Source organism: Bombus pyrosoma, linkage group LG1 (genome assembly GCF_014825855.1).
Source record: "Bombus pyrosoma isolate SC7728 linkage group LG1, ASM1482585v1, whole genome shotgun sequence".
NCBI classification, from domain to species: domain Eukaryota; kingdom Metazoa; phylum Arthropoda; class Insecta; order Hymenoptera; family Apidae; genus Bombus; species Bombus pyrosoma.
Window position 1 is genome coordinate 2,929,806 of NC_057770.1, and position 17,969 is coordinate 2,947,774.

A 17,969-nucleotide genomic window follows, 5' to 3' on the forward strand; every position below is an offset into this window, starting at 1 on the left:
AAAGAACGAGGTTAAATCCATTTTTAACGTGGACATCATATTTTTTCCACGACTGAATTACGACTCATTAAGAGAACACGAAATTCCTTGGTTTATCTACCACGGAACGATTCAGTTGATTTTGGATCGATGGTTAATATTACTTACTCGCTAAACGGACCAAAGTGACGCCCCACCAAATGCTCCAGCCCCACCCAACTAGGCAGAATAAAACGGTGAATAATTGACCCACCCCGACCATCAGGTTCACAACGAACGCGCCTAGTCTCGACTTCACTCCAGCCACCGCTGAGAATCTCGGTTGCCCGGCGCACAAATTGAAAATCCCACTCCATACCGTGCCTGAAATATAACGTTTTCCCATTTTATTGTTTTATTTGGAAATTTTCTTCTTCTTTTTTTTTTTTTCTTTTTTTCTTCTAACCGGTAAGATATTATTTACCAGAGCCAGGCAGTAGAACGTTCCACACGAGACAAAACCAAGCAAGAGGAACTGGCAGACAAGGAATAGCGCCACGCATCAGGGAATTGTGCTCTACCAGAACATCCGGTATTTTAGCTTTTGGTTCCTATCGTTGGATAAAAAGAAGAGAGAATCGTTAGATGACATCGATATTTCAATTTTTATTAGAATTTAAAATTTAAGGATTTAATATTCTCGTATTAAAATGTACAAGTTTAGAATTTAATATATCTTATTAAAATTGTAAATTTCAAACCTAAGAGTCCAATATCTTTTATTAAAATTCTGAATTTTAAATTTAAATCTTCCGGTTACTCCCTGCTGTTTTATTTTTCATTCGTGCGTTACCTCCGATAACGGGGGCGGTGCTACGCTGGTAAGACTGTGCTTGGCACGTATGTTTCTTGCGTGTTCTGCATCAGCGTTCCGCTTGCATTTGCAGTTGCCGAACAAACGGCGGCAAATAGCGCCGAATCTTCTTTCCGGAGGACAGCAGACTGTAGCCTCAGCAGGCGCAACCCTCGATCTTTTTGAGCAACATTTCATTTCCTTCAGTCGTTTGCATCTAACACAAGCAAGACAAATATCGCAATTTGTTAATCTAATAATCAAATCGAATTTAATAATTCGACAATCATCTTGATCGCTCTGATAGTTCTACTTCTAATATATTCTATAATTCAATTTGATGTAAAGAATCTGCACCGAGAATATCCAAAACGATAAAAAACAGACCATAACTCTCTTACCTGCATCGATTCTTGAATTTAGGCCAACAGCCAGCAGGCACATTGTCTCTTGCAAGGGGTTGCTCGTTCCTGTTCACTAACGTAGTGCTCCTGGCGTGGTTTCCGGGCCAGGTAAGACCCTTGGGGTCCGTACGACACGCCAAGCACCTCATTCTTGGACAACACTCGCAGCAACGACTCAGGGACCTCTTCCAGCGCGTAAGAAGCCTGTCAGGGGCACGTTCGCCAACGCCGTTCGCCGCTGCCAGTACCCTGTAATCGAAAGGCAGCCGCGCCCCGTGCTGTTAGCATTATTAAAAACCGCTGTTCGATCGATTCAGCGCGATAAAGGGGCCTTCGGCGTCGATTAAGAAGAGAATGACAGGCGTCGATGGATCGTGACGCGATCAAACGAACGAGACCAGCGCTACTTTCCACCTGGCAGCCGTCGTATTCTTCAAGGATACTCACGAGAGGCTGAATGTAGGTCGAGGTGAAGTTGATTCCGCAGGATGGAATTGGTGAACGAGGGATCGAATGCTGTTTGATTTTCGAATTAGTAGGCTTTCGTTTCCTTTGACTTTGGCTGGACTTTCAGCGATTTGTCGATATTGCGAGTGACGTGGTGTGTTGTATTAGGTCGTCCGAAAAGTTGCTTTCGTTTTATAAGGAAATCAATCGGTGCACATTTTCCGTTTTATATTATTTTTTATTGAATTACATACGACCCATCAAAAGACGGGTCTGTAAAAGAAAGACACCTTTCGGACAACCTGATATAAGATCAACACCGTGGAAGGTATTGATTCTTCTGTCTTTAAGCGTTTGGGGATCAGAGAGATTTTCGAAGTTGACTGATCTGTCGATATTAGGCTAGTTGATATTTAAAATGGTTTTAAATGATATTTAAAAACTGTGTGCGATACCGGTTCTTCTTCTCGTGTTTTAGGTTTTAGAATTGAAAGGTTGAGTATCGTTGCGATCTGGTAAGTGTTAAGTTAATACCAGGGCAGTTAATATTTAACGCAAATGCAATTTTCTACTAGCATTCTGGAAAATAGCATTTCTTCTTTTTATACGACGTAGGAATTTATTAATAATAACGTTCGATCCGTGGGTGTTCATGCAGTCTTATATCATAGACAAATCTAAATAGAAATTTGCTCGCTAAATATTATAGCGAATATTTACTTTGAATATTTCATATATTTCTACACCCTTCGATTTCCTGTAAATGCAGAAATGTCCGCAGTCTGATTATTTATATTTGTAGCCTATAATGGCAACATTTGGAGCGAGCGTGTTCCACTGTGCTGATGACATCGAGTGTTTCCCAGTGAATGTATACCGCGCTAGTCAGACACGTTCGCCGCGCACGAGACACGCATACGCTGAAGCGTTCGGTAAACTCGATTCGTTTTAACGTGAAGATTCTTCCTCCGCGCAAATCTATTCTCGAGAAACCTACTTTTTAAATCGAAGAACTACAAAAGTAACTGAAATTATCAGTAACACTTCTGCAACCACTCAAAAACTAAACTGTATTCGATCGACCGAAGGCAAAAGAATGAAAGAACAACGACTGTCAATGGCATCGTAAAGAATATTAGAAACATCCTGTGTATACGATTTAATGAATTATCTATCCGTTAACTACCATTTCACCTACGTCTTTCCATAGAACCTTCCGCAATTAATCACCTCTCTCTGCATCAACCTCGAAATCGAACCTCCTCCATTTCCACTACAAAACGATGCAAACGTCGATCGATTTCCAACCCATTCGTCCACGAATTCACACTTCCAATAAATCTACGCAACAGGACATTACGCGAAGAGCCCCATCGATCACCGATGGAACAACGCGCGTCAAATTCTCACGTGTTACCACTTGTACCCTCCCTGTTTCGAGTATCTGCGAGTCCCTTCGCCAATCGACAAAAGGTTGAACGCACGCGGAAGAGAATTATCTTCTTACCTGCTCTGTTCGCAGTTCTACTCGTTCTTCGTTGGATCGTCTAAAGTACAACAGGGCGATACGGTGATCGATAGCCGAGCGGAAACGCGGCGAATTCACGGCGAGACGGGAACGAAGATAACAACGGAGGATGATCTCGAGGTTTGTGGATCGATACGAAAGGAACACGAGTACGCGTGAAGAAATTCTACAGCGAGTTCTGTGCGAGGTTCAAGCCGGCGAACGAGCATCGCGGTTCGGCTCGTGTGTCGCACGAAGATTGCAGGTGCCGCAGTCTTCGGGGGTTGGACGGACCTCGGAGGACGAAGGGTGGCGAGGCAAAGAGGGTGGCCGAGTCGTTGCTGGCCAGCGAGCCGGTCACGCAAAGATTTTCTCCTTCGCCACCGACACTGCATTACTTACACGTACAGGAGACCAGCCACAGGGCGACTTGCTTCGGTTGACCGCGAAATCGATACCGGCCACGCTGAAGTTCTTTACCTTAACATCGCCGTTTTTTTTCAAGGCGCCCACGCGACCACTTTCCTCCTCCCTCCTTTCCACGGGGATTTCCTCCTTTCTTCTTATTCGCATGGCGCTCTCGTGACTCGATTATTTGTGACTCTCTTTTTCCCTTTCTCCTTTACGGTTTGTTTCGTTGTTTCGGTTTCTTTGCCTTCGAGGAACGTCGATCGCTTATGTTCGTTTCATCGTTTTCTCTAGAAATGTATTGCTTTTCTGATGGATATGCGAGTTTGACTTTTTTATCCGATTTCATACATTTGATGATCCAGCTCCTTTTCTTGTTTATGTCGCATTTTGTGCAAAAGAATTCGACGATCATCGATCCTTATGTAGATGATTCGCCGCTTTCTTCAGGAAGTTATTACTTTGTAGTTGGCTCTTTCATTTGACCATCTGTTTCCTCTTCGTCTATCAACCCCGCTCTTTCAACGACTGTCTTGTACTTTGTTTCTTTCGCATGAACGAAGATGGATCTATTAAGGGGGGTCGTAATTACGAAATATCGGTGTTACGATTACCGATGGACACGTGATAACGCAAGACGTAGATCCGTGACGAAAGTTTCAGTCGCGCCAAGTTTTTAATTGCATCCATTTTCACTCGCGAGTTACCCTTGCGAAATGTGCGTGCGAACTTTAGTTTTACTCGGCAGACCCTGAGGGATCGGACGCGAACTTTCTCCTTTAAAAAGTTCGTTTAAGATCAATTCGAAGACTTTTTAACACCGGCAGAAAAGAATCCAAGAAGTAAAACAGAATTTCTCGTATCGTTAAAAAAGTTTCTACGTTGCTGCTCTCCTCTGAATTCGTCTCTTATAGCAATTTCACGAATGGGTGTTCTCATCGAAGAACGAGCTGGTTGAATTAGGAAGATGAGAGACGGACGAAGCGTTCGCAAAGTGCTGTCAAACGTGTCGCCACTTAGTTCAAGACTATGTCGAAGCTGCACATCACACTTCCGAGATACAATTCTTATGTAAAGAACATTTTCTTAGCGTGAAATTTTGTATGATCGATCGCCGATCCCAAAATAAAATCCTACGTGATCGTAAAACACAAACGATAACAGGTATGTTTCGAAACGGCGAGTTGTGGAATCGTGACGTAAGAAAACATATCATTATGCGGTGCTGAGAATTATGCGAAATCTGATGTAACGTTGTATTGTGCGCGTTCTGATGTACTAAACTCGGTAAACGTGGCGCCATAGAAATCGTAAATACCAGTGCATTCGATTTGCCTAATCCTTTTCGAAAACCTCGTAGGAGACGCTGAACGTTGAACGACATAATACAAAGTTGCACAACAGACGGAGAAGAGACGGTTTACGTGCAACGAACAAATGGAAATAAAACCTGTCGACAAGCGGAGTAAATGTAAATTATCTCTGACATTAGTCTCAATAAAAATTGCACCGCGGACAAATAATTTGCTTCGTGTACCTCTGTTGCGTTAACGTTCTACGTTATCGCGAGATTATAAGGTTCAGACGTGAGAACTGATAAAGAGCGATGGTAACTGTTCTCATATCGAAGGACTAAAATATGTTTTTGTAAAAGCTACCAATTGACGAGAAGAGAGACGTTACGATTCGTTGAAACATTTGCTCGTAGTTCGCAATCTAGAAAGCAGCGTAATTATCGTAAATGTGTAATTTGATGCTGTTACAAGGATGTACTGATAAGTGAAAATAATACAACGATAGGCAAGTAAGAGTAAAGCAAATAAGATAAAATAACAAAAATAAATTCGTAAAGTAAGAAATTTTTGTGTCACGTTACGCAATAAATTACTATTACAATAATCTATCTGTTATAGTCACTGATTTTCGCATATTCAAGCTACGACATTTTATACGTGCGAGAATATATTTCTTACGGAAGAAACATCACATCAATTTCTATCGGTAAAATTTTTTCATAAAAAGATTCAATCGTTTTCGTGCTTATTGCTAGAAGATTTACTCGCTTTCATGTGCAGCCCCGGAAAGCTAATTACGCATATCACAATTAGAGCCACTACGATAAAAGCTGTTTAGGGACGTTTTAGCTACATCTGTCTGAAAATTTGCTGACAACGCGGATGGAACGCGTGCAACACGGTTGTCGGACCATCGATGTGCAACGCGTTAAGCAAAACCATTAAAAGTTGGCACGGCCCCGGGCAGAAAGTTCGTACCGTGGCCGCGCAACGATTCACATAGCGATTACGACACGGAACCGCCAAAATCGTGCAGTTAAAAGTTTATACAGTACGCGAACCAGGACGTCATTAACCCTCCGAGGAACTTTCAGCGACATGATTACCTTGTTATTACTTTCACTTGGTCGCGAGCAGAGAATTGTCGGTGGCGCCCGACAAAACCAACGATTCGCCATCGTTTTGTCCTGGAAACTAGGCCGTTAATCCTACGTGTACTTTGTCTTAGAATTTTTAACAGACTCTCCGAATCCCTTGCGACCGAATAAATTCAAAATCTTTTACATTATTTTCCGCGAAAGTTAGGAATGAAATTTTGTCCTTTAATATCAACGCAATATCATTCGTAGACTGCAAACTTTTATAGAAATCTATGTCTTGAGGATTTATGTCGCTAAATGTCACGAGGAGTACGTTAATTCACACGTTCTGTATCTTTCTGCGTATTACACATGGTGTGCATTTTCGTAGCTCGGGATTTCGCATGGAAGCACAAGAATTCAATTGCATTTGCTTGATTTTTAAACTGAAGAAATTTACGTCTACGTTAAGGAGGATTTTGAGCCGCGATAACTTTCAACAATTAAATTACAAAAATCGTTGGAATACAGGAATCAAAAATGAAAAGTTTCGTTGAAAGTAGCATTCACAATGAGGTTAGAAGCGTAATTCCACGTGCGAGCTGTTTCTAAAAATTTCGCAAAGACGAGAGGCGCGCTTTCTCCGCGTTAATTGTTTGCTTAACCGAACCAGTCGGATTACGCTAACACGAGCGGAGTTAATCGGACTAGGAGTTACAAACAGCATCAAAATTGAATAGAAAGGAAACAGGGGATACCCTCGTGATATATTAGAAAACGAAACGACCGCGATGTATCACTTTAATTGCTCTTTTCCTTTGTGAACTTTGCGCAATTGTTAGGAACCAGGTGAAACGAGATAACGTGTTTCAGTTATGCAACTCGATGTTCCTTCTTAATTAACGTAGAGCAGAAATAGAAAGAGGATTCACCGCTACTTTCTTTGACTTTCTCTTGGTAAATGAAATTGGATTTAAAAAAAAAAAAATGGAAAAAGAATAGAAACTCAGAAATAAGCATAAGGTTTATGAAGTACGTTCGTGGCTTTGATGTTCCATTCACTTACAGCTGAAAGAACATTCTCTCGTGTTACATAGTTAAATTTCTATCCACAGAAAAATATAATCAGGCAATACATAACAATTTAAGAGGAAAAATGCAATCATTCCGAAATAGATATTTTTGTTCTATTTTCAAGACACCGTTAAAAAATTCTAGTTGATCGACGACAGTTTACCTTTGTGTCAAAATCTGCTCTATAGAAGAGTCTATGGTAAAGTCGCATAAATTTCCAACAAAGTCAGAAAGTAGGGTTTTTACTTCTCGTTTTTACGGTGCGACGTCTTTTTGGAACATTCGTTTGTGTGTACTGTAAGAAAGAAAGCAGTGAAATTACACGTACCGTGGCTAATTTTACGTTACGTGACCGACAGTTAACGCGGGAACGAGGCGAATTAACATAAACAGGGGCTAAAACCTAATCGCATTGCAAATTCGACTAAACAATCGATGACTCTGCGGTTTCGCGTACCGAAGCCTCGTTTCCATTCATTTTTCACGCGGAATCGGATCCTCGAATGCGAATCCACTCGTGAACATTAGCGACGAAATAGTATGTTTTACTATTTAAATAAAAAATTGGAACAAACTGCAGGTGATCGATGAATTCGTCAAATTACGTGACTTCTCGGAATTAAATTCGCAATTGCCGCTTGTGAGAGAAATGAAATAGAAAAGAATTACTCGATTATGTACGTATGTGTGTTACAGTTATATTAGTTTCGGCCGATGTCTGATAATTAGAAATATATTTTGTGCTATAATAACTTCACGTCAAATTGCGAATAACACTTTTATCGGCAATTTATCATCGCCAAACAATTCCGTTTCGAAACGAATATTCGGAATAAATATCTATCGAGTGAGAACGATTTAGAAACCTTTAGAACATAGAAATCGTATAACCCGTTTGAATATCTGTTTCATACTGAAACAGTAAAAAGTTGAAGAATCTACGTCGACAACGGTCTAAATAGTTGTAAGTAGAAAACCAACAATCGATCGTTATTCGGATCAATAAACGATCTTTCTTGCCCTCGTTAGACAAATCATCCCTAACGATTCTATTCATCTAAACAGACTAATTTCACGAGAATACTACGAAATTTAATTGATCAATAAAGGTCGTTTCAAACAAGATTACCCACCACAGGCCTTATTCAAGTGGAAATCAAATACAGCCAATTTACAGGGATACAAATTACGCCATTCATCCCTATACAACTGCTACACAGTCACGGCAACAATACAACGTTAACAGTGTAAAACCTTTGTCCCTTTAAACCTGTCGCTTAAACATCCAATTTTAACAAACTCGTTATACCGTACACAACATTCTATTGTAATTAACAACAGTCCAAAAATAGCTGTTTACAAAAACCAATTAAGAAGGTGAACAAATATAGAGTTCAGGTAAATGGTATCATAAATGACCAACAGTTTGACGTCAATGTCGCGCGAAAGTAGGCCAAACACGAAGGGCTAGTTCATCTGCCTGTCACGCAACCCTTCAGTCTCCTCTTATTTCGAACTGATCCAAAAATCACAACGCGAACTATGCGTGTCGCTGGAGCGACGAACGTCCGGATGGAGGAGCCGTGTGCACGAAGAAACACGGATTCAAAGAGGGTGGCAGCTGTGAGTGAAATACACAGGTATAATTGGAGCTCGACCTTGGCCGCACGCGATGCTTAACGTTCGTCGGTCAATCCACGTAGCCGCGTAGTCCGCGTCGATTTTTGGTTCTGCTAACATACACGTACGTGTCGTGGATAAAGGAATTATCCGCTACGGCGATCAAAAATTATATAGGTGAGCGAATGTTAGGTAGCGAGAGCAGTCGAGATCATTCGTCAAATCATGACGTTTCCACACGATCTATCGAAATTCGCATGGTTTCTTTTTCTGATTGATCTGTGTAATTTCGTTTTGTATCGAGGAGCTCGCGAAGGAAAAGAGATTTTGTCGCGATCTCTTGCTGAGTTTGTGTACTTTTGGGATGATTTACGATGAAAATTAACAGACGGAAATGATCGTTAATGTACTCTTATCATCTCATGATCACTTTTTTCTTTATATCGAAGAATTTTTGGGGTTTAAAAGGTTTGTACAGCGATTTCTTTACGCTTTGTATATTTTTGAATGTTTGGTGGAATTACAGAAATGAAATTATAGCCTAGAGTCTGGTTTATATAGAAATTGTAAAATCTAACTGTTTGGTTTCTTTTAGATTTGTCTATCGTTCGTTGTTTAGTGAAATTGTAGGATGAAATTATAGCGTAAAGTCTGATGTAAGATAAATTCCACTTATTTGATGTTATATGAAAATTGAAAAATATAATTTTTAATTTTCCAACGTCGAATAAAACGCGTGTATCGAATGAAAGAAGAGCGAGAGTCAGAAAATGGTGGTTGGAAAGCGGAAATAGCTCGGAGCTTATTAAATGAAATGGCTCGCGCACGCGTTATTGTCACTGTAATTCGTAGATATGTGAATCGTGTGCAATTGCTTTGAAAACAGAAAACTTTGACGTAGAATACTTTACGTTCATTGAGAGTTACAGTTTCCTTGTTTTTATCATGTCGTAATTTTTCTCCTAAAGGGACGTTTATATGGAGAAAATAGCAAGTAATATCGATACAAGAAAAAAGTGACGCGTTATTTAAGAGACCCCGTGTATTATTTACAACGATCTCCGTGCAGATTCTAGAATATCGATCCTTTTCGTTGAATATATGAAATGTCAAGCGTAAAACATTGTTCACGTTTTTGTTTTATCTCCGTCTTTCCTTCCGTAGAAATGAGCTGCCCTTCTGAGTGCCGCGTGAACTATCGCGCTCAAGTGATTAACTGCAATATGCACGATGCATTAGTTTGCATTTTAAAAGAAATATAGAACGAAGGCGTTTAATAACACGCAGCTATCCAACTGCATCCACACGTGTAATACGCCACCATAAATCTACCGCCGCTCGTTTAAACAAATACAAATTTCATTAACAGATTTACGCATCGAATCGAGCAAGTTGCAAACTCATGTCTCCGTAAATGAGATTTTTCTACGCAATTCTGCTACATCAGATTTCCCTTCAACTTCCCTCAAATCGCATTTCAACGTTTCTCGTATGTTTCAAAATCATTAAAGAAGATATTAAACGAAGATAAATTGTAGATAAATGGACAAATAAATTTTAAATACTGAAAATTCTAAGCACTAACATTCTAAATAGTAATTCTAAGTGACTGTAACTAATAACTCTAAGTAACTAAACACAAATACTGTTCTATCGATGAAGAGATATGCCCTTTGAAAGAAGCTGGAGCATCGCGAGAAATTGTCGGACGTGGCCCAGCGTCCGAAGAATTTTCCGTGAGGAAATGTCGCGTGTTTGGGCATCTCAGTCGAAAGCGCGCTTTGTCTCCCGAGACCCGACGTCCGACAAAGAACAGCATCTCTCCAACACACCGGTGGAATCTCGGTGATCCCGAAGAATCAAGACACTCCATAGCGAAGCAACCAGTTGACACGCGACGTAAAGTCGACGTGGAAAAACGAATGGAAATTACGAGCGTCTTTTTCGTTGCCAACGATAGCCACGGTGAAGAAGCGCAATACGATGGAATTTGGTGCAACAAAACGAAATGGAATCGATCGCGCCAACTAGCTTGCATTCACGTTCAACAGGCCGGAAATGGTGTGCACGTGTAATCGTGTTTTTAGAGGAATCCCGTTCACCGAGCAGACCATCGACTAATAATAGACGTGATAATATTTGCTCAACCCGAACGAGGCTGTTCCCTGTTCGAACGAGACGATTGTGCACGTCGAGCGTTTGGCGAAGATTATTTTCAGAGTTCTTAGCGAGTTCTTGGTATTTCGTTAATGATAAGCAGAGAGAAAGATCGGCTCGGATCGACTCGGATCGATTTAGATCGCGATGTACGATGATCTTCTCGTACAAACATGAAAGTTCATGCGCATTTTCTTTCAAAAGCGTATTTTTACATGCAGTATATTTAAACGTGGAACGCAATACGCTATTCGATGTATTCCTTTATTCCGTGAAACATTTTATCCTCGGCTATTGCTAATCGAATATGTCATTTGATTTAAATGGCAAAACGATTAGTAGATGATCAACTATGGTTGTTGCTTGGATCAATTTGACAATAATAGATGAGTAAAGAACCTGATTAATTTACATGATCGACGTTGAATAACCAAATGTTACCTAATGTAAACTTAATCGGGCTAAATGTCATTACGATGGGAACAATTATTTTCGCGTGGAGCGTGGCTCGTTCGAAACAGGAATTAGGGAAGATTAAATATAGTTAGAAGATCGTCTTCGCAATCGAAATTAATAGCTCGCTATTAACGTTACAACACTGACTATGCTTCGCGTTAAATCCCACCTCGGGTTTTCCATTACACGTTCAAAGTAACACGTTTGCATTTGTAATACATATCTCCATAAATACAAAGTGTCACAGTTTCCTACGGCCGTACTAGAAAAAGTTAATTTCGCTTCGTACACAATTTCCATGGCTTATCAGCGATCAAAGAAGAAATAAATACTTGTATACACTTTACGACTTCTAGGTACACAACGTATATAACAGTACAAGAATCGCGTCACCAGAGGTTTTCATTCGAAAATTCCAATTTACAGTTCTCGAGAATTAGTTCGATGAATAAAGCTACACGCCCGGACGAGATTCCGCATGAATTATTCAATGGGATCGTTCCACGTTGATCTCGAACGTTTTACGGGAGAATCCATCGCGATTCCTGACCTGCTACGATCACGTTCGCGACTATACGCAGCATCGTCACGCTATTGCGGTTCTCTGAGTAACTTTGAACGTGGCCCGGTGTATGAAAATCTGGCGGAACGATTACAGAACGCTCCGCGTGTGGCCTGCCGCGTAAAAAGAATGTAATCTCGTTGTAATCGCTCGACTAACGAGCTACTCCGGGCTTTATCAATACGCGCGAAAGTTAGGAAAATGATGAATTAATTGGAGCTAACGATCGACGATATTTCGATACGGCTATCATTTTCGAATGATGTAGAATATACGCGTGAAGCGTAATGGAGGTCAACGAAAATACTTTGGTATTTCGATAGAATATATGTACGTTTTATGTTTCGCGTGAAAGCGTTCGTGAAGTTTGAAGGTCCTATACGCAACGATGTAACGTTTTATTTAGTATTACTCGTAAGACTGTATAGTGTAAAATCAATGTAAAACGTTGCGTTCTTCTTAGTTATGACATTGCTGTGTTATACAGTTTTGTCACGCTTTAGCTGCAACTTAATGTAGGTTTCGTAATACGAAAGAAAAGAAATGGTTGTTGCAATACATTTGATATTAAAGCAAAATATTAAAATGTATATACATATTCGTATAAACTGTTTCAACAACTATGCTCGAAAATTTACATAATATACTAAATTAAGGAAGAAAAAATGTGGAATGAAATTCGGAATAGTTGTTCTTTTTCCCGTATTAATTTCAATTAATTTTAATAAACGGACACGGTGCAAAAAGCAGTTTATCGAACGAGGGGAAAAAAATGGAAGAATCATGGTTCAGAGGCGTGAATGATGGACACGGTCTAACAGTCTCGTGCTTTCGACGTTCTCTTTTTTTCCCCCTCCCTCGTTCTTTCCTCCTACCGCTACCGATTCGAGTTAATTAGCAACGCTCGTATAACGAGGCGATTCGAAATTCTGATTTATAATTCCCTTGAGCCAGGCCGTGGCGATGTAAATCTCCATGGGATCGATAAACCCAGCTTGGTTGCATCGACCACTGGAAAGGGTGGTGCTTTATAACTAGCAGGGGTGAAGGAACTCCGTGGATCTTACGATGGGCCAAGTTTTCCGCACGACCCTCTTGTCTATGATGTTCGCTGGGAAACGCGAGTTGTAGAACAATTCAATCGCGTCCGTTTAACCGCCAACTTCCGCCACCATATTTTTCATTCTTTCTTAACTCTCTAGTGGATAATATTTTTCATCGTTTTATCCAACATATTTGGAAAAGTATTTCGCTCGCTAAGAGCAAAGATTTTAAAGATTTCCATCTTCTTCTTCCACGATCAAAGATTTACAAACTTTATCATCGATCGGAGGAGATAAACTAACAAACACCAAGTTGAAATCAACCGAAATCGAGTCACTTTTTCAAACGTGCTACGAATTCATAGTCGACTATAAACCCTCACACTTTTGAATATAAAACTTGTAATACTTGTATTCTCTCGCAATAAATACAATTTAAATATTCGTACTGCCTCTTTTGTTGCTGCAAAGCCCTCGATTATGATCGTGCGGTTGTTAGAATAAGAACAGGGAACAATTCGTACGTTAAATCGATACTTCAAGATTAATAATTATTCAGTGTTAAGAGTAAATTAATTAAACAAACGCACGATCTTCGTACCTCTTTGAATCGTTTACTGGGCTTAACCTATATTCCTCCGGCATTTATATAGAACAATTAATTCTCGCTTAGGGAAACGCACAGTCAGGGGTGGACTCTAAGGGTAACTACGTGCTGGAAAACGTAACAATAAATAACTGTGCAGTAATGTAACCGTTTCGTGATCTTGCTCGCGATTACCTGGCCTTAATGAAGCGCTGCTACTTCATAAACGCAGATATTTGCGGATAAGTCTTCCTACTTTTCGCTTGATTAGCTACACGGCGACGCCTCGAAATTGATAATGAGAGATCTCGCGGGGCAATTTCATGGAAAAATGGATTTCGATGCGCGTATCGCTAAGCTCGAGCACGATTTCACGAACCAGCATTTTAGGGTAACTCATAACTGTGCTGCCGGAAGCCGCTGGCGATTCTTTTTGTTGCGCGACTCATCACGAAACGCGACTCTTTTAATTGAGAATGATGCCTCGTTTTCGTGTTGCTGCAACCCCTGGAGCGTACACATGGTCTGTGTAAAAAATGACGAAACTTCTTAAGAATGAAAGAAACATCGTAAATCTTCATGAAATACAGCGACTCGTGAAAGTATTGGAACACTTGCAGAAAGTTTTGATAAATATATCGTGTCTGTTATACGGCATATTTTGAAATTTCGTTAATGCTGTAACGCTAGCCGACTGCGGTGATTACATTGATACAGTTTGAAAGAAATCTAAAAATTGATATAGAAGCTACAAGACATTTGGTGCAAATATAAAACAGATCCTTCCTACTTTATTTAAATACGATTGTAGATCCATAGATCACGTAGAAGTTAATACATTCCTCCGTGTATATTTCAGGCTACGTATCAGCAATGTAACATTCCCTCAGAGGTTGCCTGTGCTTTGTTATTTCTAGAGGAGTTTGATTACTTTTTAGACAGACCGTGTAAGCCGATTTTCCCATCCGTCGCGTTCAGTTTGTCCCTAACACTCGTAACCTTCTGCATATATTCCGTTAACAACGTGTCCTTTGATACGGACCCACATCGGATCCGTGGCGATTTATTGTCACTTCCGACGGCATAAATAGCTGTCGTGCTCGCGCTGGATCTTTCCAGATTAATATCTGCCAGTCTCGATATAAATCCGATTCCGTGAGATCAAGGAATAAAATTACAAGTAAACGTTCAGAGTCGAAATTTCGCGGTTGGTCGAAGTGGAAAGTGGCGGTAGTTTTAAGTCCTTGAGAGTAATCGATACAAATCTAATTTTAAGCGAGTCGACAGTGGGAAAACGTTCCATATCAATCTTCGAATAATTGATACAAACGTTGAAAACCTAATTTCAATTTGAAAAATCTTATGCCACAGGTCGTTTATCTGATGAAATAGTGAAATCTACAAAAAGTGCAGTTGATCGATTAGTCCTCTTTAAGAGAAACTCGTGTACAAATTCGAGCATTCAAGTCGAACAGACTTTTAGCTACCTGAACGTGTTTCTATAATAAATATGTGTCTGCGATTATTTGTTTATGTTGAGAACAAATTACAAATAGGAAAAAACGATGAAATAGGATATTACATATATATTTTATATCGTTCTGCATATTTAAATTTCTCATAAATCCATGAACATCCACGGTCTACTTATTATCATTAATTCCCGAGATAACTAAACTGTGTTTCCAGAAAGAAAGAACGACAGAGTTCAAGCTATCGAAACGACCAGAATCGGATTCTTTTTCCATAGGATCGCAGGAATAATTTACGAGGCGAACGATGAATATACAGCGCTATAAATTCTACTCACGCTGGCTCGCCGTTTTGCTCCAAGTACACCACGTTCCCACTTAACGTCTCGATCTCCTGCGGCCTTTTCACCACGTGCATTCCAGTTTTCTCCCTCGGCGAAGATACTCCTCTGACGGTGTCCACGCTCACCCCAGTGTCCGTAGATCGAACGGTCTCGATGGAATCGATCGACACCCTCGCGGACGATTTCACGGACGTACCACTTCCGTGATTATCGGTACGAGCTTTCATCCCGGCGCTATTTACATTTCTCGCATCGTTGCTCACCGCACCAACCACGTTGGACACGTTGTTCGCCCTCGAGGCTATCGTCGATTGGTCGGAAGTACTTTTCACGGTTACCGTAGTTGCATTCGTTACGATCTTCGTTCCAGAATTATTAGTGGACCGCGAAATCGTCCTCGCGTCTTCCTGTCTCACAGAAGCACTCGCGACGGAAACTGCTGTCCTTTGAGTCTCTGCACCCGAAGAATTTCCGACGGAACTGTTTACCGATTCAATCTCGTTGGCTTTAGTTGAATTTGATTGGACGTTGGTTGACGCGGGTTGGAAGGAGACAGATTCGTCGATCTTCTGATCGTTCGGCCTGAAATTCTTCGTATTCTGATCGTTGACCGCATTCTGAATCTTATTCGAACGCTGCGTCGCCGAACCAGTGTTGTTCGTAGCACTGATCACCCTGTTTATGCTTTTCACCGAATGACTGCTACTGTTACTCTTCGAGTGACCGCTAACATTTTCAGTAGGAACTGGCGAATCGTTTCTACTCTCTGTTCCACCCTTCGTTCGACCATGGTTGCCATTAGATTTATTCGATTTGGAGATCTGACGATTATCCTCGCTACTAGCAACGTGAGAATTTTGAACTTGTTTGCCGATGTTTTCATCGTTCGATGAATTGGAAGATTTGGTATTAGACAGGTCTTGTTGGCTCTTTGTCTTTTCAGACTGGCTCTTCGCCTTCTCAGACTGACTTTTCCTTTCGGAAATCTCTTTATCCATAAGAACAGCATTGGCGTCGATGTGAAGCGGCTGAACAGCCGTCGTCGCTGTTGTGTTCACCACGCTAGACGTACCTTTAGCGCTAGAAGTTTGTTTTAATAGATCGATAAGATGCAGATCAGCTAACTGTTCCGTACTCGAATTCTTCTCGTTAGCTTGAGAGCCTTTCGATCCTGAGTCAGACTGTTTACTGCCTTGAGTGGACTCGTTCGTCTGCCCGTTGCTTATACGAACTTCCTTGGACCCTTTATCGATAGCCTTTTTATTTTTGCCATTAGCTTGATTAGGGATATTGATGAATCTGGCTGGATTCAAGACATTCGAGCTGGCTCTGTTCGTTTTCAGCGGAATCTTCGACGGTGATACCACTCGTTCCTTGCCTTGCGTCTTTCCTGGAACGGAAACCTTCTCGTGCGTTTGTTTCTTCGCGTTCCAAGCATTCCTCGATGGAGACGCGGCAAATTTCTGCTGTTTCGCCGGCGACAATCTCGTGGATTCCTTCGAACGATCCCTTTTCTTAAATTGTGGCGTTTTCTCCGGTTTCGTCGGAGTTCCTTGGATCGGCGAGAGCTTGCTGACTGTTTTCGAGGCTTGTCGACGGGTGGCGAGGTTCGCCACGCTGCTACTGTTCCCAGAGGCGTTCAAACGATTCCTGGAATCCGTCGTATTGAAGCGAGTGCGCGAATCCACGCGACGACCCAGCTTCGGCGAGGCAAGGCGCTCCGTTGATTTGCTCAGAGACGTCGAACGCTGACGCGTTGGTTGCGGGATCAGGCTTCTTCTTGGGCTGTTCTGTTGCGACACTGAAACTGGAAAATTCCGCTTGTAGCACAAGAAACGTTTGCTCTTCCCACTACGAATAGCAACCAGTAACGATACTTTTATCGTAAATCCTTTTAACATTCGACAGACGTGTTTCAATGTATCAAACATAGCGGAGAAGAGTATTTGAAAGGAATAAGATTTATTTATAAATTCCCGTAACATTCGACTCGTGTATTTACGCCAGTTCTGTCTTTAACGCGATTGACGTACGACAATGTTTCGGATACTCCACGCAACGCCTCCAAATAACGATACACGCGAAACTTACCTCGTCGTTCGATCTTTCCTCTTCTACGGCCATTCGTAAATTCCGGAGACTGCGGCCTGGACTTAGATCGCGGCGGTGGTCCTTTAAAGCCACGTCCTCGAAAGGGCGAGACCCTGCCAGTGGCCAACGGCGGCGTTGGACTCCTCGCCTCCGGGGAAACGGGCCTCGAGTCCGCGATGATAACGAAGCTGGATCGACGATGCGCCCTCGAGGAGGACGTGGTGGAGGGCGCGATCTTATACGGCTCGGGTGCACGCGGCGGCGGTGGCGGAATCGCGTTCGGTGACAGGTAATTGCCATCGGATGGCGCGAGCACCCTGAACGGAGGCGGTCGTTGAACATGGCCGTCGTCGAGCCGCCTCATCCTTTCGAGGCAACGAAGCTGTAACGGGAAAGTTACGAGAATCCTCTTTTCTTCGCCTTTTTTAAGAATACAGTACCTTATCGACATCTACGATATTGTAAATATCTTTGAGAAGTACACTATCGTCGATATTATCGTCGAATATCGCAAATTTTATTAATATCGTAAATTTGATTAGTTTGTACGTAAATGTCAATATATTGTTTATCGGGTGTTTATCAAGTAATCGGAATGTTTATCAAGTAAGTA

The 17,969-nt window shown here is 41.4% G+C and overlaps 1 protein-coding gene across 2 annotated transcripts in view; it reads right to left on the reverse strand.

The window, feature by feature from the left end:
* The window catches only part of LOC122571306 (protein stum), a 34,668-nt gene that overhangs the window by 7,685 nt on the left and 9,014 nt on the right, over positions 1-17,969 (reverse strand). For both annotated transcript variants that reach the window (XM_043734891.1, XM_043734897.1), the window contains 6 exons: positions 17,357-17,738; positions 15,260-17,072; positions 1,213-1,464; positions 812-1,028; positions 443-569; positions 148-342 (listed from right to left, as the gene is read on the reverse strand). In XM_043734891.1, coding sequence (XP_043590826.1) covers positions 148-342; positions 443-569; positions 812-1,028; positions 1,213-1,464; positions 15,260-17,072; positions 17,357-17,720 — 2,968 coding nt within the window. In that variant the 5' untranslated portion in view covers positions 17,721-17,738. The remainder of the gene's footprint in view (positions 1-147; positions 343-442; positions 570-811; positions 1,029-1,212; positions 1,465-15,259; positions 17,073-17,356; positions 17,739-17,969) is intronic.